Genomic DNA, 23,057 nt, shown 5'->3' with positions numbered 1-23,057 from the left:
CTGACCAAAGGCCTGGAGCTGGGGGAAATGAGGAGGTGGAGAAGATGAGAGGCAAGAGTCTTACCTTATGAATAGCCTCGAGCTGCAGCCTGTCCAGGCAGAGCTGAGAATGTCCTTCTCCCTCCTGCATGCGCAGCATTGGTTCTCTATGGAGCAGATTGTGAAAGGAACCCTGGGGAGCAGAGGCCAAACAGGAGGGAAGCAAACAACTCCTTAGTTTGACATCTTTATACTGGAATTCCTAAGGATTCCTTACTCTACAAGCACTAAAGTTTCCTACATTTTCTATGTCACGCCTCAACTTACCAGATCTGTGTCTTGAAAGAGCAAGTAATGATGGTTGACAGTTTCAGCATATGTTCGAGCCTTGGGAGGGTCAGGGGCCCCAGATGAAGCAGAAGAATGATCTTGACCTTCAGGATTGTCCTGATATGGGACCAGATCTGCCTTATATACAGGCTAGAAAGGAGACCATAAGATTAGGTTTTATAATGCTGAACACAGAATAAAAGCAGAGGAAATTGGTTTGGGGCAGGAAAGTCTTAAAGATGGAAGAAAGTAGTATATTTAAATATGTGCTCAGTTGTAATAGGGTGGGAAAGATTATACACAATTCTGTGCCAAGGTGGTATCAGGGCTGGGAGACTGAGTACTAATTTGTACTCTACCAGGAGCTGGGAAGGGATGTAGATTAGGATCCAACAGATGGTGCAGCCGTTAGATGTTCATATACGTACGAATCTTCGCTCTGCTGGTCGCTTGACATTTATTGGGTTCGATGCCATGTCAGGCAATATAGCTGCAATGAGCTCCCCAGATATATCTCCTGCAGCTATTGTCCCAAGCCAGTCAGATCCTGAAAGACTCTAATAGGAAGAGACATATTTCATTCATTCATTCATTTACCGTGCACTGACAATGACTGCACAGTCTGAGGGTAGAGTAGTACACACACACACGAGGTTATCAACTTGGCACAGTGGCACATGCTTGTAAGTCCAGCTCTCTATAGAGGCTGAGGCTAGAAGATCACAAGTTTTACCCCAGCCTAGGCAACACAGTGAGACTTTTCTCAAAATTAAAAGAACTGAGAATGTAGCACAGTGCAAAGGCCCTGGATTCAATCCCTAGTTTCACCAAAAAAAAAAAAAGTTTATCATAACCACGTCCCTGATAATACAGTTGCTATACTGCTATTTCCTCCTTCTATCCACAACTACTGTGGCTTTCTGACTATCACTAGGGAGTTAAAGGACCACTTCCTGTGTAATGAAGACTATGGGAGAGAGGTGCTCACCCAGACAGTGCCTTTTCGAGGAGCAGTGAAGTAGGCCTTGAAACCAAGGTAACCAGCATCAATATAATGAATTCCACAGAGTCCATAACTGCATCAGAAAAAGAAATAAAAAGTAAAATTTTCCTTCTTATATTCCTTTCGTCTTCCCAGTTTCTTCCAGAATTCACACTACTTCAGTGGACCAACTCAACCCTTCTCTCCCCACAACAGTATGGCACATCTGCATCCCAACCCTGAAGGCCTGTCCCCAGAGCTCCTCCTAGCTCCATCTTGCCGTACGAGGCATAGCAGTTGTCTTGAGCCACAGTGACACCGTTGTAGGGCAGCAGCCAGGCCAGTTCTGTACTCAAAAAGCGCTTGATAGAGTTTATTGGTTCATAAGGTCGCCGAAGGTCCCAGAATTTGATTTTCCGGTCACTCCCCGCAGAGACTAGGAAATGACTGAAAAAATGGGAGAAGATCCAATCTGACCCAATCTGGAAGAGTCAGCCTGTCCCCATCTTCACCTTCCCACCACACATCTCTATTCCATACCTGTTAGCTTTGCACCACTGAAGTGTACGCACCGCCTGGTCATGGGCTAGGAAACACTGGAAGGGGTAGAGCTTTAAGGAACCATCCGAGAGCCGTATGCGCAGCAGCGGTGAATTACTGGGAAGGTTCCAGAAAACCACCATGCCTGAAGTAGAGATAGAAGATGTAGGCTTCAAAGGTAGATTCTCGCTTCTCTGTTCTAATTTCTTTCTCTGGGTTCCTAGGACCTTGGTCTTCTACCCTTAGGTCCAAATTACAATGAAAGAATGTGGGGATCATAATTATCTGCTTAATACTCCCTCCAAAATTTAAAGACTCAATCTGATATTTTAGTCCTAATTCTCATCAACAAAAAAGTAACAGCTTAACCAGGGATATGCAGTTGAAAGATGACAGGTTGAATGTATGTAGTGACCTCTACTCCATATTAAGTCAAAATAAAGAGATTTTTTAAAAAGCATGAACCTTCTAAGACAAGAGTTGACAAACTATAGTGCATGGACCAAAATAGCTGCCACCTGTTTTGGGGTTTTTTTTTTTTGGTATTTGGAGATTGAACTCCGGACCTTGTGTTTGTGAGGCAGGCGGTGGAACCACTGAGCTAAATACCTGGCCTAGCCACCTGTGTTTGTAAACAGTTTTACTGGAACACAGTCACACCCATTTGTTTACCCAGTGTCTATGACTGATTCCACATTCTAATGGCAAAACTGATTGGTTCCAAAATGGCCAGATACTCACAAAACCTAAAATTATTACTATCTGGGTCTTTACAGAAAATGTCTCCTAACTTTGCTCTAAGACAAAGAGAATAGGCAAGGAGCCAAAAGTAAGGAAGAGAAGAAAACATATAGACAAACAGAAACTAATTTGGCTAAACCCAAACATGAAGGTACTTTCAAAAGTATAACTTTGATAAAAATAAAAAACAAAGAACAATAATAAAAAAATCTTAAAAACAATAGCCAGGAATATATTTGTTTGTTTTCTGGGGATCGAACTCAGGGCCTTGTGCTTGCAAGGCAGGCACAGTGCCACTGAGCTAAATCCCCAGCCCAAGCCAGGAATATATTTGTAGCTAAAACACCTTTTATACCTAAACTCAGAGAATGTAGCACCTATAAGCCTTTCTCAAAAAACTTTATCAACAGTGATATATGTAAGTAATAAAAATACAGTAATTCACCAATGGGGGGGACTAAGAGAACTGGTGGAGACAGACCCTCATTACATCACCTTAGGCATTAAAGATAGCAGAACGGCATAAAGCATGTACCCTGACAATGTAAGAACAATGCCATCAAAAACAAAAACAAATAGGCTGGAAATGATGGTGCATGCCTGTAACCCTGGCACTCTAGAGGGTAAGGCAGGAAGATCATGAGTTCAAGGCTGGCCCGGAGTGGACTCTGTCTCAAAAAAACAAAAGAAAACCACTAACCAATCAAACACACAAACAAAAAGAAGATGGAGAGTGATCACATGGGAGGTAAGAGTGATAATTTCCCTTCTCCTAGGAGAAAGTCTACTGATAATGTCTAAAAATCAAACTGTCATCTAAAGAAGAAAAAAAAACCTAGTAATTTCAGTAGCTTAGTACTATTATCTCTTTTTAATCGTTTTTGTAGGTAGTTCAGGCTGACTTTGACCTCACTATGTAGCCCAGGCTGGTCTTGAACTCGAGGTGGTCCTCCTGCCTCAGTCTTCTCAGTGCTGAGGTTATAAGCGTGTGGTACCACATCAGCTTTTTAATCTTTTTTCTTAATCTTAAGTTTCTTTGAGGAACTTGCCTCTCTTTATATATACCTAGAAAACTGCATGAACTTACATTCATCTACTCAATTTTTTTTGAGTAGAGAAATTCCAGTAACATTTCTTTCTTCTTTTTTTGGTACTGGGGATCGAACTTGGGACCTTGCACTTGTGAGACAGGCAGCAGCACCACTGAGCTAACTCCCCAGCACCTCTTTGTATTTTTTTACCTTGTTTGAGTATTTATAGTTATATATAATACCCAGCGCTGAACCAAAAAGGGAACAATCAAAAAAAAAGAATATATTTTTTTAAAAAAGAATATATAAAAAGTTTCTTTTTTTTGAGAATATAAAAAAACCCTGCAAGTGCAGTAACTGTTTTATTCTGCTTTTTACCATTATAGTATCCAGCGGCCAGATGGTGGTGGGGCCTGGTAGGCATCCAGGCCAGGCTAAGGCACTGACCACATTCAGAGGGGTCTGAAGCTTGCACAGACCCCACCTGCAGGGTTGCCACACACTGTACCTGCAGGGACAGAAGAGACAGGCCTAGGGTGAGAGTGTCTGGAATGAAGGATCTACTCAAGAGTTTAAGACCACAGAAAGAGGCACATTTCACAAGTAGGCAGCTCACTGTGGAACTGGTAAGGTGAGACTCTAAAGACGACAGAGCCTCAGTTGAGGTAGAAGCGTTCTTACCTTATAGATGGCAGGCTTCATCGCATCTGTGGAGGAAGAAGAACAGGAGCTGATGCTTTGGATCCAGAGGGCTGAGCTCCCAATCAGGACCACAGGCTTTGGACAAGCACTTTTCCTCATTCTTTGAAGCCCTAGCTTTCCACCATCAAACTTCTGACCCCACCTCTATCTGCCTCCATCTTTTGTTACACCTGCCAGTACCCTTCCTCCTGTCAGAATGGCTAACCCCTTAACTATGCTCTCTTGTCCCTCTCATTCATTCTAGATCTTTACTCATTTGGTTATCCTTCTGTTCTGTATTATCTATTTGCTCTCTTCCTGCTGGATCATTACCTTGTAAACAAGTCCTAGTGGCTCCTCTACAAAGTAACAGACAAAAACCTTCAGTTGTCCTTATTCACAATGCCACTGCCCTCATTTATTTACTCTCCCTCATAGCTAAACTTCCCAAAGGAAACATCTATGTTTACTGTCTTCATTTTTCTATTTCCTAATTTCCATCTTCAATCCACTCCTCCATCGGACCAGCAGGGCTTAAACCTGGGTGATGACTTTTTTTTTGGTACCGGGTATCAACTTGGGACCTTGCACTTAAGAGGGAGGCGGTGGAACCACTGAGCTAAATCCCCGGCCCTAACCTGGGTGACTTCTATAAATATTCAATACTGTTGAAAAGCACATAGGAGCTACTTTTCCCTGATCCTGCCTTGTTGCTCGGCTTCAGCTGTAACTCTGTCATAACCGACAGATTATGTGTACATGTGTGGTGTTGGGGACAGCAGGAGCTAAGAGTAGGACTGAGGGGACAGGAACAAGAATATGGCAGGGGAGACACCCCATCCGTCAGCTTTTTTATGGAGCCAATTAACATGTGCAAGAGAGGGGCCGAGGATTTAGCTCAGGGGTGCCGTAGCCTGCCTCGAAAGCGCAAGGTCCTGAATTTGATCCCAGGTACCAAAAAAGAAAAACACATGAGCAAGAGGGGGAAAGGCCTGAGGGCAGAGAAGGAGAATAGGGAGCAAAGGGTAAATAAAAGGTAGTGTACTGAAAGACTGCAGCTAGAAGACTGAAAAAGGAGCCCCAGCTCAAGAACAAACAAGGTAAATCATAGTGAGGGCTGGGGGCATCAGTAAGGTTTTGTTGTAGAGACTGAGAGCAGAGGAGTCACAGGGAGGCAGATGGGCCCTACTGAGCTCTGGCCACAGCTACTGCAGCCCCATCCTCCCTGCTGTGCTACTCACCCGGGGGCTGCTGAGCCAACAGGGCCTCAGGATGTGGCAGACTGAACAGCAGCACCTTCCCATCAGAGCATGCGAGAGCCAAGAGACCCAACCGGGGCAGGAGAGGAGCCTAGAGGGTGAGATCAGATCTGCACTGAGGCCTGCTGCCTTCAGGCACCTCTTGGAAAAACCTCTGAAGTCCTGGTCCTTGAAAATATGACAAGGAGTTGTTGGAAAAATTCTGTCCACACACTCCTGAATACTCCCAGGGCCTTTCTGCCAAGCTCCAGGGGAGCCCAGTCAACTTGAAAGTACCTTCCGAAGGGTGCTTGGAAGTTCCCACGCTCCACTGGGGCAGAACTTGAGGTCCCAGATACAGCCATGGTCACAGGCAATTCCATAGACAAAGTGGGCCCTGTTGCCAGAACTAGAGAGAGAAAGCATGTGGAGACAGTGGGTAGGACGCAGGGCTCCAAGGCTGGCAGAGCTCTGCTGCCCTTGTTTCAGCTCACTCTAAGCCGTTCCCCACCGTTCTCTCCCTCACCCACCTGCCCATGCAGTGTCCCAGCCCCACCTCACCAGCTTTCTGGCTGCAAGGTCCCAAGGCCCCAGAGCTGCAGCAGCCCGGGGCCAGAGTGAAGTTGGCTCAGTGGGTGTGTCTCATTCATGTCAGGGCTCGAGAAAAGGGCGACATACTGCGAGGCTGCTGACCCCTCTGGCACTGGGCACCAGTCCAGAGCCCACAGCGGACCCCCAGTGAAGAAGGACACATCCCAGCGTTCTGGATGTGCTGTGACTGAGCTAAATCTACAGAAAAATCAAAGATGGGACAAGAAAGAGGTTAATAAATGGAAACAAGGACAGAATGTAAGTTCCACCTGAAGCAAGTGTGACCTGGCTTCAGCAAGGGCCTGAAAATCAAGAACATCCTATAGGTGAGAGCAGCGGTCAGCCACCATGTATACCTCCTTCCCAAAGTCTGCGCTCCAGCTTGTCTGTGAAGATGAGAGGCTCTGCATTTGGATTTACTGCAGTGCTCTCTCAAGGGCAGAGCACATGTGATTTTGTAAACTGGTTTGACCCCGACTCCCTAGTTTTCCTCAGTCTGGCCAGCAGCGCAGAACACTACAAAGTAGAGGGGTTGACCAGCTCTAGCCAGGATTCCTATCCTTGGGACCAACCAGATCAGCAGTAGGGGAAGGACAGGGCTTATCTGTCATCACCTTCAACATCCATTTCTCCTGTGTCTGTCTCCTAGAATGGGAATACAGGCTGAGGTGTAATCTTCACCTGTTTATTCGGTACAGTGTGCCATCCTCAGAAAGGCCTTCACGTTGTACAGAAAACAGTGGAGACTTCTCCTCCTGGGGCAGGTAGGGAGCTGCTTCACTAGGGGAAGGCAAAGGAACGGCTTAAATTTGGAAGAGCTTCACCCATTCCAGGATTCCCTCTATACACCCAGAGTCCTCAATTATTCTTCCATCTCCACTGCTGGCACCCGTCCTAGGCTTTAGGGATGTCACTTCAACTTACAGCTCAGATAACAAGTGCCACTTCCAGGCTAGAGGAATCCATTCAGCAAACTCCCACAAAGAATGCTTCTGTTCTCGGCTGGAGAGACAGAGGAGGCATCAGTGGAGAGAGATTCTATATTAATGTTAAACAATACAATTTTCTGCAAGGCAGGAAATGACCTGCTGTCCCATATGCTAGCCTCTAGAGACCCGCAGCGACTGGGTACTTAAAATGCAGCCAGTGCAAGTGAAAACTGGAACCTTTCCTCCCTCCCTTTCTCTTTCTTTTACAGTGTTGGGGATCAAACCCAGGGCTACAAGCATACTAGGCAAGCACTCTACCACTGAGCTATGCCCCTGTCCCATTTCATTTTAATTAGAGTTCTTGAGCTCTTGCCTTTGGAGTAGCACCTTTTGGTAATAAATGACACCACCACGCTCCACCCATGAGCATTGCTCTTTCTATACTGTCCTTGCATTTTTCCACCACCCCTTCCCCCCAGACTTCTGTCCCGAAGTCTCACAGGTCCTTGGTGAGATGGAGGCACTTCCAGACAGGGGCCATGATGTAGTTGGGTAAGCCATTGGGAGCCACTCCCCGGCAGTGTGGCTTCTGCTTCTGAGGATCAAATTAAAGAAAAGGAGAGAACTTCCTGAGCTGGAGAAAGTCCCACAACGCTGCTTTCTTTCCCAGTTTTCACTTCCTTTGGCATTACTTGTCCTCCAAACACTGCCATACAAGTACCTTAAACGACCTGTGCTTCAACCATTGAAAGGATTCTTTCATCTCTGCTCCTATTCCTCCATCAAACTGCGTATTCTGTTGTCTTTGACATTTCCGTGGTATTTTATTTACAGGGCTTTTGTATAGTTTTGTTATATAGGCCAGGCTGGCACTACAGGTACGTGGCACCATGGCCCTTCTGTAGTTCTTGGAACTCCTGCCCTACGTGACACTCAGTCCCCATTCCTCCCACTCTCTGATATTCCTTTGCAGGCTCTCCCTCCTCTAGCAGGTCATGATCACTTAAGGGTATTCTTTATGCTCCTGGTAACCTCATCCCATGCCCGAGGGTTTAGACTACTATCTTTATGCCTGATTATCAAGTTGACATTACAGTAAACACTAACTTGGCTCAGTCTCAACCTTTTCTACCAGTTCTAGACCCATACAGTGTTGTGGTGAGTTAATCTGGTTCTAAGGCAAAAGGAAACTCAGTAATCAATACCACCCCCTGCAAAAAAAAACCCCAGAAAAGTATTTGTCTATTCAAAATTTAGACATTTTGGATTTGTTGTATTAATTTTGACTTTAAAAATATTGCATCAAAATATCATTTATGAGGCCAGGCAAGGTGGCACATGCTTGTAATCCCAGTACTTGAGAGGCTGGGGCAGGAGAATCACCGTGCGTTCAAGGCTAGCCTGGGCTACATAGTGAGTTCAGCTTAAACTACACAGCAAAAAACAAAGCAAAAGGCTGGGGACTTAGCTCAGTGGTGCTGCCACCTGCCTCGAAAGCACAAGGTTCCGAGTTCGATCCCCGGTACCAAAAATAAATAAATAAAAAACAGAACAAAAAAATCATTTATCTTGCTTACTCAGGGTCTCGGTGCTCCCTTAAATGTCCTTGAGATAAGTAAGCTACTGGTCCCACATAGACAATTGGTGATCCACTGGTACCTCTAATTCAACATGTCAGAAAGGGGGCTCATCACATCCCCTGCCACTACTTTACATAATGGCACCACAAAGGTGGAAACTCCTACTAAATAGCTTCTTCCTTTCCTTCACCTCCCAAATCTTACATATCTTTCAATCTGCCTCCCACCTCTGTGTCCTTCACTGCTTCATTCAGGACCTCACTATCTCTCAGCTGGGTAATTAGAAGCTGTCTTCTAATTATCAACTGCAGGTTGACCTATTCTCCTAACCAGTCATGTCATTTTTCTACTAAAATCCTTGTTGTACTGACCTTCTGCTGGGATGATAAAAAGTTCTTGGAATGGATGGTGCTGACAGATGGCACAGATTATGGCTGCTCTTATGGCCACTCATTTTTACATTTATAAATGGTTAAAATGGCTTTTTATTATTTATATTTTCCCATCATTATTAAATAACAAAACCAACGCTGCTTTTGGCGCCTACCAATTTGGTCCTTTTGTTCTTTCTGGTCTGATCTCCCCTACAACTTTATCTCAGGCCCTGTGCTTCAGTTGAATCTATTTCTGGGAAAACCAACCTCTCTGGCAAATCTCTATTCACCCTTTAAGACCCAACTCAATTACCATTCCTTTACAACACCCAAGCAGCTAGTCACTCTTTCTTTGTATGCCTAAATCTGGTTGATCACTCCTGGTGTGGCATTTATTACACTACGAATTAGGGAGGCAGAACTGTCTTGTTCACTTTTGTTGTTTCCTAACAGAGAATACTGAGTTTTGAGTGAATAATCTTGTTTATTAAACCCTTCCCCACTGCGATCTCCTTAACATCTCAACTTGCTTTTTTTCCCCTTCTTTTTTCAGTACTGAGGATTAAACCCAGAGTCTTTACACTTAGCTACATCCCAAACCTTTCTAAAACTTTCTTATTTTGAGAGTCTCGCTAAGTCACCAAGTTGCCCAGGCTAGGGTGGAACTTTTGCTCCTCTCTCAAGAAGCTGGGATTACAGGTGTGCACCACCACATCCAGCTCTTCAGTGGTTTGTGGAAGCCGTTCCTTTTAACCTGTTTTGGGCATCTTAATTACCAGGCCAAAGCTAGGCGTTTGGTACCTGGCTGATCTCCAACAAATCTTTTTTTTTTTTTGGTACCAGGGATCGAATTCAGGACCTTGTGCTTTCGAGGCAGGCGCTGGAACCACTGAGCTAAATCCCCGGCCCTTCCAACAAATCTTATTTTCCCCATTCGTATTCTTAGCCTTTTAGGTTACCCCTGAAGTGGATCCTCGTGGGGTGCTTCGTGGCACTGGAGGCTCGGGATCAGATAAGCCCTCACTTGGGACCTCGCTTTCTGCCCCATCTTCAGCCTCAACCTGGAGAACAAAGTCTTCATCCTGTGGAGTAGCATCCTCTTCTCCACCCTGACAGGCTGCCTCCTGAGGGGTCTTCTTTAGTTTGGTGGGGCTGCTTGCCTTGGGGCTCTTGGGACAGGTCACTGGGGCTGGCAGGGTTGAAGAAAGCTCTTCAGCCAGTTCCTGAAGATACACAAGGGCCCTGCAGAACAGGGCAGAATCAGAGCCATCCTCACAAACATTTACTGAGAGCCCCTTTCCAGACCTGGTTGATTCTTATCTCACTGGATCCTCCCAGTAACCCTGTGAAGCAGCTATGAATTCCCCCTTCCTCTCTTATAGATAAAGAAACAGAAATCCAGAAAACTTAAGTGACTTGGCAGAGAGGAGTTAGATAACAAATGTGGAATCTGAACCCAGGTCTTCCAACTCTAAGTCCAAAGCACTTTTCTCTCTACCACAGTTAAAGAACATAAAGGGCAAGATAAAGAAAAGAACAGGGCCAAGGATTTAGCTCAATGGTTTCACCGCCTGCTGCGCAAGCGCAAGGACCCGAGTTCGATCCCCGGTACAAAAAAAAAAAAAAAAGAACAGCACATAAATACTGGGTAATAAAATAGCAATAAAGAAAAGTCTGGGGAAAGTCTATAAAAAATATACAGTACAGGTGCAGAAAGAAGCCTCTCAGATACAAAGAGTTAGCAATACGTACCATAAAAGTTGCTGTGATGACAGCTAAAGGATTACCCACACCCCCAGAATGCAGACACCACCCCTGCTTACCTGGTACCTCCTCACAGCCTTTCCAGCTCTCTAACATATGCCCCGCCCCATCCCTTCACCCCAACCCCCTCCCTGGCTGTGCCCCACAATCCTTACACTTGGGCAGCCCTTCGGCGGGGTCGTTCCCCAGGAGGGGTCTCAAAGTCCTCAGGGGGCCTCTTTGAAGGTGGAGACTCTGGCTGATCTAGGCCTTTGGACAACTTCAGCAGGAGCAGGTCTCCCTTGGACTTTTGACTTCGTTTCTTAGGCATGGGGGTAGATAGAGGGTTGGATTGATCTAAGAGACCAGGAACCAAAGGGGCTGATGGAGCTTTACGCTGTTGGGGCCTTTTGGGGCCTTTCCGTGTCCTACTACCTCTCTTCCGGGCAGGCTTTGAGGCCCTAGGGTTTGAGACCTTTGACATCTCTGAAGAAAGATCTGTAGAGAAGAATATGGGTCTGTGAGATGGGACTAAAGCTCAAACCTCTTTGCAATAGATTATACTGTATCCAGGTTTGTAAGATCCTAGGAGTCCAACCTGCTCTTTTTCATCTTAAGCTAACATGAGGAGTAAAAAGAGAAAAGAACAAGGTACATACCTTGCTGTTCCAATCTGGAGAGGCTTTCCTGCTCTAGAGGAAGGTTCCTCTTATCAGGAGAGTCCTCGAATCCAGGCAAAGGGGTAGGTAGTGACATCTCTATGGAGGCCTCCACTCTGGTTGTTTCTGAGGGGGCCTTGACACCAAGCTGGTTTAGCAGTTCATGTCCCGGAGAGTCTACCACAGTCATGTTTCCCACGGGGCCGGCCTCCCCTAGGGCAACACAGCCGACCCCGCAGGTATCCATCAGCACCCCCCAAAATGGCTGTCCCTGCACAGAGACACACTAATGAGTGGAAAGCAGAAGTTATTCGTACAGGCTCAGATTTTTCTCTTTCCATGTCTTTTCGCCCCTCCCTCTACAACTAGAAACCCAAGTTCCCTCATCATTCATTCAACAATAATTACTAAGTACCTTCTATGTTAGATGCTATTCCAGAAACTGATAATATGATGATTAAGACAGATAAGGTCCCTGCCCTCATGGAACTTACATTCTGGGGGAGCAGACAATAAACAAGTAAACAAAAAATAAGCTACCATTTATCAAATGCTTACCATGTGCCAAACACCACACTAAGTGCTTTATATAAATTATTTAATTTAAATACATTCTCTTGTAAGGATATTGTGACAAGTGCACAATTATTTAACTCCTCTCCCTGAAAATCAATAAAATAAATTACCTCCAATAAAATAAAATACCCCCTCCCGAAAAAAGAGAGAGAAAGCCAGGGATGGTGGTATATACCTATAATCCCAGCACTTGGGAGGCAAGGCAGAAGGATTACCTCAACTTTGACACCAGCCTGGGCTATATAGTGAGTTCAAGGCCAGGCTGAACTACATAGTGAGACCCTGTCTCAAAAAAACAAATAGGGGGCCGGGAATTTAGCTCAGTGGTTTTGCCACCTGCTGCGAAACTGCAAGGATCCGAGTTCAATCCCTGGTACCAAAAACAAAACAAAACAAAAAAACAAATAGGGCCAGGGATGTAGCTCAGCAGCACAGTGCCTGCCTGGCAAGCTCAAGGTCCTAAGTTTGATTCCCCGGTACCAAAAGAAAAAAGAATTTTCTAATGGAGAAGTTGTAGTACAAAAAATTGACAGCAAGCATTTATATTGGTGACTTTTCTGTTGCTGGGACAAAATACCTGATATACACAATTTAAAGGGGAAAAGGTTTAGTTTAACTCATGGTTTCAGCCCATGGTAACAAGCTCCAAGCTCTAAGCAAAAATACGACGAGGGCACTTCATGGTAGCCAGGAAACAGGGAAAGAGCCTAAGAGGCTGGCGCCTGGGATCAGATTTAGTCTCCAAGGTCACACTGTTACTGACTCCCTTCAACACTAGGCCCCACCTCCTATAGCCAACACCTCTCAACAATGGTATCAAAGGTTGGGCCAGGGATTTAGCTCAGTGGTTCCTCGGCCTGCCTCACAAGTGCAAGGACCCAAGTTCGATCCCGGGTACCAAAAATAATAAATAATAATAATAATAATAATAATAATAATAATAATAATGGTATCAAATTATGATCTCATCATAACTGGGTTGATGTATTAATCCACAGATAAAGTTACAAGTCCTCATGACCCAATCACCTCTGGAAACACCCACAGACACACCCAGAAGTGTACTTTACTAATTTCCTCAGCATTTTTCCATCCAATCAAGATTAATCATCACAATATTTACCTAGTGAAATATCAAGGGGCCGAGGATTTAGCTCAGTGGTACTCTGACTGCCTCGGAAGCACAAGGTCCTGAGTTCAATCCTTAGTACCGCCAAAAAAAAAAAAAAAAAAACAAAAAACCCCATCAAATTGAATTTAAATAAGTATGGTAATTACAGCTATAAAACACACTAGCTTAAAAATTTTAAACACTGCACAATGAAAAAATACCAATATTCTTAGTAGACTAAAACAAAAGAAGAGCTTCTTCCTCAGGAAAACACCGAATGGTGGATGATACCAGTGCAGCAGAGGGCCTAGGGGCCCTGGGGGACCAGGCATGGGAGCCCAGAGGACAATGAGTAGATTCCTGTCATCAAGCTGGGCCGGCTGGTCAAGGACATGAAGATCAAGTCCCTGGAGGAAATTTATCTCTTCTCCTTACCCATCAAGGAATCTGAGATTATTGACTTTTTCCCGGGCACATCCCTCATGGATGAGGTTCTGAAGATCATGCCTGTGCAGGAGCAAACTCGTGCTGGCCAGTGGACCAGGTTCAAGCCATTTGTCACCATTAGGGACTACAAGGGTCTCATTGGTCTGGGTGTAAAGCACTCCAAGGAAGCATACTGCCACTCTTGGGACCATCATCCTGGCCAAGCTCTCCACTGTCTCTGTGCGGAGAGGCTACTGGGGAACAAGACTGGCAAGCCTCACTCTGTCCCTTGCAAGATGACAGGCACTGTGGCTCTGTGTTGGTGTGTCTGACCCCTGCACCCAAGAAGCTGCTGCTGATGGCTGGTATCAATGACTGCTATACCCCTGCCAGGGGCTGCACTGCTACTCTGGACAACTTTGCCAAGGCCACCTTTGATGCCATTTCCAAGACCTACAGCTACCTGACCCCCTGGACCTCTGGAAAGAGACTGTTCACCAAGTTTCCCTGCCAGGAAGTCACTGACCACCTTGTGAAAACCCACACTAGAATCTCTGTACAGAGGACTCAAGCTCCAGCAGCAGCTACAATATAAGGAGTTTTACACAAGAAAAATAAAAAATGAATGAAATCTATGAGAGAGAGAGCGAGCGAGAGCGAGTGAGCACGAGCGCCTAATCCTGCTTCTAAGGTTTATCAGAGTATATTGCCTCCAAAATACTTGGTACACCATAGGGGCCAGAAGGATCGATCTCTCTCTCCTTCTCCTTTTCTTTCTCTTTCTTTTTATCTCTCTCTTTTGCAGTGGTGCTGAGGACCAAACCCAGTTCTCTTTTTTTTTTTCAATTAGTTTATTTTTTCTGGTACTGGGGATCGAACTCAGGACCTTGCACTTTCGAGGTAGGTGCAGTGCCACTGAGCTAAGTCCCCATCCCCTGAACCCAGTTCCTTAATGAAGAGCTGCTTTCCTGGCTTGTTTGTCTTTGGGACAGGGTTTCACTATGTAATTCAGGCTGGCCTTGAACTCACTATGTAGTCCAAGCTCTTGTCTGATTTATTTATTTATTTATTTAGGTATGGGATCGAACTCCGGACCTTGCACTTGCAAGGCAGGCGGCTGCACCACTGAGCTAAATCCCCAGTCCTATCTGTTTGTTTTAAAATAGAGTCTCTCTGAGATTACAGGTATGGACCATCATATGTGGCTGGAATTTTTTTTTAAGACCACACAGTAAAAGACTGAAAATAAAGGGCTGGGTTCAACTCCAGTTAAAAAACAAAACAAAGCAAACAAACAAAAAAATAGGGAAGAAAAGAAGAAGAAAACCCAAGAAGAAGGGTGTGAGGAAAAAACAGAAGCAGTATTTTAAAATACATGTATAGGGCCAGGGATTTAGCTCAGTGGCACCATGACTGCCTCGCAAGCACAAGATCCTGAGTTCGATCCCCAGGACCACAAAAACAAAAACACAAATAAAACAGACGTGTAACAATACACGTATATGAGATAAACTCATCCATTAAAGAGAGAAGAATAAAGATTCAGATTGATTTAAAAAGCCAAGCAACTATATGCTAAGAGATATTTCAAACAAAATAACTCAAAAAGCTGGATAAAAGATGAATGAAAGCTGCACACTGGAGCACCTGCCTGTAATCCCAGCACTTGGGAAGCTAAGGCAGAAGAATCACAAGTTCAAGTCCCACCTAAGCAACTCAGAGAGACCTATCTCAAAATAAAAAGCGCTAAGGATGCAGCTCAGTGTGAAGTCCCTGGGTCCTATCCTCAGTACTATAAAACAAACAAACAAAGCAAAACAAAACAAAAAACCCTAAACGTACAGGGTAAACGTAAGCATAAAGAAAATAGGAATTTTGATGGTTGGTTTCAATGGAAAAATATTAAATGGTAGAAAGGGGGAATACTTCCTAATGAGTAAGGCCGGGGATTTAGCTCAGTGGCGCCGCAACTGCCTTGCAAGTGCAAGGTCCCAAGTTTGATCCCATCTAAGGAGTAAAACCTCAAATTACATAAAAGGTATAAATGGTAAAATCAGACATCAAATAACAGCATCAAAATATATAAGACAAAAATTTCAGGAATACAAGAACAACTTGTTTTAATCACTGACAAACCAAGTAGATACGGACAGAGACTATATAAACAAAACAATTACTGACCTCTACATTGACTAAAGTTCCAATACAAAGAACAGAATCTTCTCTAGCCTGTTCATGCAGAAAGGGATCCAACCAGAAATAGGTCATATTAGCAGTCTTGAAGTATGGCCCCAAAGACAGCAGCAGGGGTATCATCACCTGGAAATCTGTTCAAAATGCAGATTTCTAGTCCCACCCTACACCTGTGAATCAGAACCTCTGGATGGTGACAACACTTGTGTTTTTACAAGCACCTAAGGGGATTCTGATGTACGCCCAAATTTCCAAACCACTTACCTTTGTTGAACAACTCTTAGGGACAGAAGTGCTTATCAAATTGGCAAGCTGCTGTTACAGCTGCTGATTCAAGACCCAGATGGCCTCTCCTATGCCATTACAGGTAGCCACCTGCTGAACCAAGAAGGCGCCAACACAGCTGATGGTTCTCCACAAGCTGTCCCTGCAATATCAGAGTGACCGGACCACATGAAGAAGCCACTTCTCTGGCTCTAGATCCAAACCATACACTGGCACATGTGCTCCAGCAAAATGCAGGCCTCCCTGGCCTGCCTCTCTCCACACTAAACTTGAGTCCAAATTACAATCCTCCAAAGAGAACATATGCTTTACAAATGCTATATCACTTTGAAGGCCAAAAACAAAACAAAAAACAAAACAACAACCGGCACAGAAATGAAATTTCTAGCTTTCCAGGTTGCTCATTCTCTCACATCCCATGGCCCTCAGGGCAGAAAGTGAAATCAGAGTCTTAATTCTTCTCCAGTGCCATTTCAAGACCAACAGTCTTCCTTCTCCAAACACCTTGCTCCTTTACACTCCTAAGATTCAGCTTAACCACTGCCACTCACACTCTACCATCATGTCCTGGACTTTGTCATCACCCCAAACCTCTTAACCTCCCAAATCTCTAAGGGATCCCATTATTGAGTCATATCTCCCATCATTATACTAAATTGTTCAACTACTATCACTTGACCTCTCCAATTTCTCCCTGTGTCTTTTTGTTCCAAAGGCCTGGAAAATTCAAGCCCTGGGTGAGTCTAACTGACCCTCAGACCATGTGTGCATATCACTTGCCAGGCACCATGAATCCCATTTTCTCTCTAGTCAGCTCCCACGAGTTCTCTCCAATCTCCAATTTCCTACTTCTGTGCAGATGATGTTGCTTCTGATTTCTGAACAAAAACCTAAGCCACGTGTTAGGGATTTACCTCAGTGGTAGAGTGCTTGCCTAGCAGAGAAGAGGCCATGCATTCAATTCCCAGTCCCCAAACAAACAAAAAACCTAAGCCATTAGATAGGAAATACTTCAATTTCTTGTCAGGTTAAGTCAATACTCTCTGTACCTGATCCCCTCATCCATTTTCTAAGACCAGACTTTCCACTTGTGTTTTAGTCCCATTCCCCCACCTTCCCAGGAAAACTCAGTTTATCCTCTTCCTTTCCATTGGGTCCTTCTAAACAGTGTCTGTTTATGACACTTATCTTAACACACAATTATCCTTCGACACATATTCTTCCTCTAACACCTTTCATCTCTCTCTCTCACAACCAAACTTAAAATGTGTCTGCCCTTGATATTTTCATTTTGCATTTCCCTGTTTCATCTTAAGATAATGTCTCCCCAACTCATTGCTGAAGCTAAAATCATCAAAATCACTAAGTCATTAATCCAATGGAAACTTCTCAGCCACACTCCCAGTTTGGGGAACTGAACCCAGGGACCACTGAACTATAACCCTAACCCTTTTTATTTTATGATAGGGTCTCACTCAGTTGCCCAGGGTGACCTCAAACTTGTGGCCTCCTGAGTAGCTGAGATTCCAGGCATGTGACACTACACCTGGCTCTCAGCCTCCTTCAAATTTACCTCTCAGTAGCATCAGCACTACCCAGCATGCCCTCCATAGCCCTTCCCTCCCTGCCTCCCTCCTTTTTTTTTTTTTTTTTGAGACAGGATCTCGCTATGTAGTCCAGGCTGGCCTCAAACTCGAAGTGATCCTTCTGCCTCAGCCTCTTGAGGGGCTGAGGGGCACACCACCACATCAGGCTACTTTTTTTTTTTTAAGAGTTGTTCTAGGGCCAGGAATTTAGCTCAGTGGTTCTACCGCCTTCCTCGAAAGCGTAAGGTTCCCAGTTCAATCCCCAGTACCAAAAAAAAAAAAAAAAAGAGTTGCTCTTACAAAACTTTTAGTTGATTCAATTATTTATAAACATATAGAATAAGAGCAGCAACAAAACACCTATGCATCTACCATGTTTCAACTTTAGTTTTAATAAAAACAATTATTCATACAAAAAATTTCTTAAAACTTTTAAATATAGGTAACATTTACATAAAGACAATTTGCCTGATTTTTTTTGATTTCTATTTCTTTCTTTTCTTTTTTTTTTTTTTTTTTTTCTTGGTAACAGGGATTGAACTCTGGTCCTTGCGCTTGCGCAGTAGGTGGTAAAACCACTGAGCTAAATCCCTGGCCCCAGCGTGATATTTTTTAAATGTGGGAACCAATAAAATAACTCTTGGTAGGGGCCGGGGATTTAGCTCAGTGGCACCATGCCTTGCAAGCACAAGGTCCTGAGCTTGATCCCTGGTACCACCAAAAAAAAAAGAAACCCCAAAACAAAAAACAAACTCTTGGTAAGCACTCAAAAAAATTAGGGGCAGTAGAGTTAACTAGGCCTGTATTAGGAGAAAAGCACACACGCTTCAGTGTCCCTGTCGGTACGCTATGCAGAAGAGTGAACACTGCCAACATAGGTACCCTCTCCAAAGGAGATCATTAAGAAAACTTTGATATGCCTCTTAACTATTTCCCATATGACCACATATACTGATTTTAATTGCTGTAGGGTGATCCACAAAACTAGTTTAGACTTTCTTCATTTAATGGCTTATAATGCTGCAAACAATACTAGGCTTAATATTCTACTACAGATCTCTTCATTAATGAAAAATTATTCTTTTTTTGGTTCTGGGGAGCAAACATAGGACCCTGCGCTTGCAAGGCAGCCACGGTGCCACTGAACTAAATCCCTGGCCCAGAAAAAGTATTCTTTTAGAATATTCATCTGAAAGTGGAATTACTGTATTGGGTTGAGGGAGATGCATATTTCAAAATTTAAGACACTGCCAAGCAGCTTACCAAAAGAAAATCCATACTCCCATCGACTGTATATCAGTATCCATTTTACCACACCCTTGTCAATCTTTACTACATCAGTTTTTTTGGGTTTTTTGGTATCAGAGATGGATCTCAGGACCTTGCGCTTGTAAGGCAGGCAGTGGCACCACTGAGCTAAATCCTGGGCCCTCTTGTCAATCTTTTTTTTTTTTTTGTACCGGGGATCCAACTTGGGTCCTTGCGCTTGCGCAGCAGGCGGCGAAACCACTGAGCTAAATCCCCGGCCCTACCTCTTGTCAATCTTTAATGTCTGCCAACCCGATAAGTAAAAGAATTTATTAGCCAGAGGAGTAACTCTAGAACTCTGGAAGGCTGAGGCAGAACTGCAAGTTCAAGCCCAACCTGGGCAATTTAGTGACCAAGCAAGACCTTTGTCTCAAAAAATAAAAAGGGCTAGGGATGTAGCTCAGTGCAAAGGCCCTGGGTATAATCCCCAGTATGAAACAAAAAAGCGAATTCTTCCTTTTGTCTTTATTTGCATTGGCCTGATAACTGAGGTTAGCAATTTTTTATATGTTGGACATCTATATCTTTTATGTGTTGCCTGTACATGTAAGGTCTCCATTTCCATAGGATTGTCTTTTCCTGAATAGGTAGAACGTTTGAGGACATAGAAGTAAGCAAAGACTTCATGAACAAAACCAAGACTGCACGGGAAATACTACAAGGAATCAACAACTGCAACCTCATCTTATTAAAAAGCTTTTGCACAGCAAGAGAAATCACCAAGAGAGTGAAAAGACAACCCACAGAGTGGGAAAAATTTTTTACCAGCTATTCCAAAAAGGACTACTATATGGAATAAAGAACTCAAAAAAAATAAGACCCCCCCCCCAAATTTAAAGACCCAATCCAAAAATGGGCATCTGAACTAAAAAGACACTTCTCAGATGAAGAATTAAAAAGGCAAATATATGAAAAAGTGTTCAAGATCACTGGTCATTTGTGAAATGCAAATTAAAAAAACACTGAGACCCCAACTTACTTTAGAAAGAATGGCTATCAAGAAATCAATCAATAACAAATACTGACAAGGCTGTGGAGAAAAGGAACCCTTCTCCACTGTTGGTGGGAGTGTAGACTAGTGCAACCACTCTGGAAATTGGTGTGGAGATTCCTCCACTAAAACTAAAACTAGAGGTTCCATTTCACCCAGCTATACCTCTCCTTGGTATCTTCCTGAAAGAATTATAAGCATCATACCACAGCAATATACGCACACTCATGTTTATAGCAGCACAGTTTGTAATAGCTAAATCTTGGAAACAGCCCAAATGCCCATCAACTGACAAGTGGATAAAGAAGATATGGGTTAATACAATGGAATACTACTCTGCCATAAAGGATGAGCTTCAGCCATTTATAGCTAAATGAATGGACCTTGAGACCATACTCTCAAGTGAAATAAATCGGACATGCATGTTTAAATACCGAATTGTTTCTCTGATGTGAGAACCTGAATGTGGAAATAAGGACTGCGATGTATAATGGATATTGGGAAATGGGAAGAAAGTATTCAAATGTGAAGGGGAACAAGGGAGGAGGGAGGGAGAAAGGAAAAAAGGGATAATTAAAAAGTGAAAATAGAAAGAAAAAAAATAGAAATAAAGCTTTTGTTCATAGCAAAGGGAGGAGGCTGGGGGGGATAAAATAAAATAAAGTTTATAAAAAAAAAAAAACCTCAGGTCCAATTTTCTCTTGAGACAGGAAGGGAGGGTATGGCTAAAACTTGTTGGGAAAGGAGGCATGACAAGATCCTGGAATACATATGCAGAACAGTCCCCAAAGCTCTGCAAGGGATTTCTTGCCAGAACTCAAGCAGGTTTTTGATAAGATAGTCTAGAACTGATGTGAGCCTGAAGAGTAGGTGATACAGAAAGGACAGTCCACATTGAGTTTTTGCCACTGTGTTCTCTCTTGCGTGGTGGCCCACATTCAAGCTGTAAAGTATATTTCTTTTCCTACTTTTGCTTGGCCCAAACTCACTCTGCAAAGTCTGTTTCTTTTCCTACATTAATAAAATTTTGCTACTCTTAAAAAAAAGGATTGTCTTCTCCTTACTTATCTGTGAAAGTTGTTATGTTGCAAATATTTTCTTTCTGTCACCCTTCTTCTTTTGGTGAAACTGGGGATTGAACCCAAGGCTGAATTACATGCCTATCTCTTTTTATTTTTGAGACAGAGTCTAAGTCTCTAAATTGCCCATGTTGGGCGTGAACTTTTGACTCTCCTGCCTCAGCCTCCCAGAGTCCTGGGACTACAGACACAAACCATCATGCCCGATTATTTATGTTTCTTGCTAAACTTAAGTTTTAAAATTTTATGCATTAAACTTCTTGATGTCCTTTATGGCTTGTTTGCTTTGTGTCTAACAAAGGCACTTCCTACCCCACTGACATATTTTCCTCTAATTATTTTTCTAGTTTGGGGTTTTACAAATAGCTTCTTAGTCCACCTGGAATTTTCATGCAGAGCAGATACGCATATTTATTTGTGTAGCATTTATCCTCCTTAAAAGCTTCACAGAGATCTTGCCCATCTGACTCACTTCCGTATCAAGAACTTGGGACATGGCAAGTGCAATAATTAACATTTAACCTTGATTGACTCAACATACAAAACTCCCTTTACTGATTCACTTCTCATGGAAATGAGAAATGTGATGTAATTTCTATTTATCATTTTACAATACTAATTTTGGTCATAATAAGGCAAGTATGTTTAGTAAATTCATACCAGTTTTTGCATCCCAACCTATCCTTTTTATTTTTTTGGTACCAGGGATCGAACTCGGGACCTTGCTTTGCTTGCAGAGGCAGACGGTGGAACCACTGAGCTAAATCCCCGGCCCGTCCTATCCTGTTTTTTAGTGTTCCCGGCTGCCAAATTGACCTCTTGGGCAAAGAAAAAAATTAAATACCATTACACCTCAAGATAGAATTACTTTAAACACTCTCGTTTAAGTTTCTGTTGCTGTTTTTCTTTTTTGTAGTGCTGGGACTAAAACGAAGGCCTCATGCATTGCCAGGCAAGGGCTCTACCACTAAGCCACACACCTAGCCCAAATACACTAGTTTAGTACACTGTTTCCCACTGGTGCAAATGGTGGCATGCAAGGTCTTTTTAGTAGTACAAAAATGTACATTTTTATTCGTGTTTTTAACTTGCATAACAAAAACTGCAACCCATGGTTCATTCCACATTGGTAGAAACCACTGCACTTAACTTTAAAAATATGCCAATCTAAAGGAAACTATAGTAAGAAATCAGCACCGCTGACAAGAAAGGATGGCAAAAATAGCGACGTTGGGGAGGGATTGACTTAAGTTTGTGTAGCAATATGCCGCCAGGGCGGAGAGGCTTAGCCATATCCTACATCTCTCTAGCAAAATGAATTAATCTCGGGTGGGGTTGAAGTCGCCACCTTTGCTTCCTCCAGCTGAGGACCAACTTGCACCAGAGTCGAAGGACTAGCGAGGGAAACAACTAGCCCGCGGATGCGCCAATGGGGTTACAGAGAGCGGGGCACAACCCCCGGGGTTAGAGAGCCTCGGTGAGAAAGAGGGTGGGACACAGCAGAAACACCCAACCAGTTTAGAGGCCACCGCCCGTCCTCCCTCGGTCCTGGCTGCGGGGGCTCGCCAGCGGGGGAGGCGAGCCCGGATTTCCTAAAGATTGAGAACTACTGTAGGCTCGCCGAGTCCAAGGACAAAGTAAACAGCGCCGAGGCAGGGACACCGTCTGCTGCACCGTCTGCACAGCGTGGGGGAAGAGGCCGAGACCCGCGGCTTGCAGAGATGAAGCATGCTCCGAGGCCACACCGAGGAAGGAGGTGGGGGCATAAAGGTTTCCCGCAAGAGCGCAGAAGCTGAAGGGGGGCGCTGCCTGCCCAGGGGGAAGAGCCGAGTGCGGACTTGGTTCCCAATACCTTAGTGCTACGGCAAAAGAAGGGGAGGAGTAATCCCTGGGCCCCCCGCACACCCCACCGCGGTACACTCACCCGCGCCAAAGTCCTTCCGGAAGTCCAAGTTCGAAGATGGCGCCGCCTGTCTGGTCGCGGTTTTATGACGAAATCCTGTAGCTGCTCCTTCTGGCCCCCGCCCGCCGCACAAGGTAAACTGGAGCTCTCAGCCTGGAGTTGGGGCGCGATTCCGCGTTCCTTCAGGCTCTGTGGTCCACA

General features: G+C 44.1%; 2 protein-coding genes and 1 pseudogene across 4 annotated transcripts in view; 1 reads left to right on the top strand and 2 right to left on the bottom strand.

Annotated features, from left to right (window-relative positions):
- The window catches only part of Mpv17 (mitochondrial inner membrane protein MPV17), a 16,578-nt gene extending 16,406 nt beyond the window's left edge, over positions 1–172 (bottom strand). The window contains exon 1 of the mRNA XM_021253624.1: positions 65–172. The gene's annotated coding sequence lies outside the window, so the exon portion shown is untranslated. The remainder of the gene's footprint in view (positions 1–64) is intronic.
- The window catches only part of Gtf3c2 (general transcription factor IIIC subunit 2), a 24,333-nt gene extending 1,276 nt beyond the window's left edge, over positions 1–23,057 (bottom strand). The window contains exons 1-19 of one of the 3 annotated variants that reach the window (XM_087216531.1): positions 22,878–23,037; positions 13,098–13,177; positions 11,399–11,669; positions 10,916–11,237; positions 9,956–10,238; positions 7,543–7,637; positions 7,038–7,115; positions 6,795–6,893; positions 6,084–6,311; positions 5,820–5,931; positions 5,526–5,634; positions 4,285–4,310; positions 3,982–4,111; positions 1,832–1,976; positions 1,577–1,738; positions 1,298–1,385; positions 738–866; positions 307–459; positions 65–172 (exon numbers count right to left, since the gene is read on the bottom strand). In XM_087216531.1, coding sequence (XP_087072657.1) covers positions 65–172; positions 307–459; positions 738–866; positions 1,298–1,385; positions 1,577–1,738; positions 1,832–1,976; positions 3,982–4,111; positions 4,285–4,310; positions 5,526–5,634; positions 5,820–5,931; positions 6,084–6,311; positions 6,795–6,893; positions 7,038–7,115; positions 7,543–7,637; positions 9,956–10,238; positions 10,916–11,237; positions 11,399–11,645 — 2,514 coding nt within the window. In that variant the 5' untranslated portion in view covers positions 11,646–11,669; positions 13,098–13,177; positions 22,878–23,037. Of the gene's footprint in view, positions 1–64; positions 173–306; positions 460–737; positions 867–1,297; positions 1,386–1,576; positions 1,739–1,831; positions 1,977–3,981; positions 4,112–4,284; positions 4,311–5,525; positions 5,635–5,819; positions 5,932–6,083; positions 6,312–6,794; positions 6,894–7,037; positions 7,116–7,542; positions 7,638–9,955; positions 10,239–10,915; positions 11,238–11,398; positions 11,670–13,097; positions 13,178–22,877 lie in introns of all 3 variants that reach the window. The other 2 variants (XM_021253623.2, XM_087216532.1) reach the window with 2 other exon arrangements.
- On the top strand, positions 12,785–14,036 carry LOC147827057 (small ribosomal subunit protein uS5 pseudogene; annotated as a pseudogene).

This window comes from Heterocephalus glaber, unplaced genomic scaffold (genome assembly GCF_053883595.1).
Source record: "Heterocephalus glaber isolate CG9 unplaced genomic scaffold, H.glaber_assembly_v1.0 deba00001457, whole genome shotgun sequence".
In the NCBI taxonomy this organism is placed as follows: Eukaryota; Metazoa; Chordata; class Mammalia; order Rodentia; family Bathyergidae; genus Heterocephalus; species Heterocephalus glaber.
The sequence above is the reverse complement of the archived record's forward strand: the minus strand, read 5'-3'. Positions and strand labels throughout refer to the sequence as shown.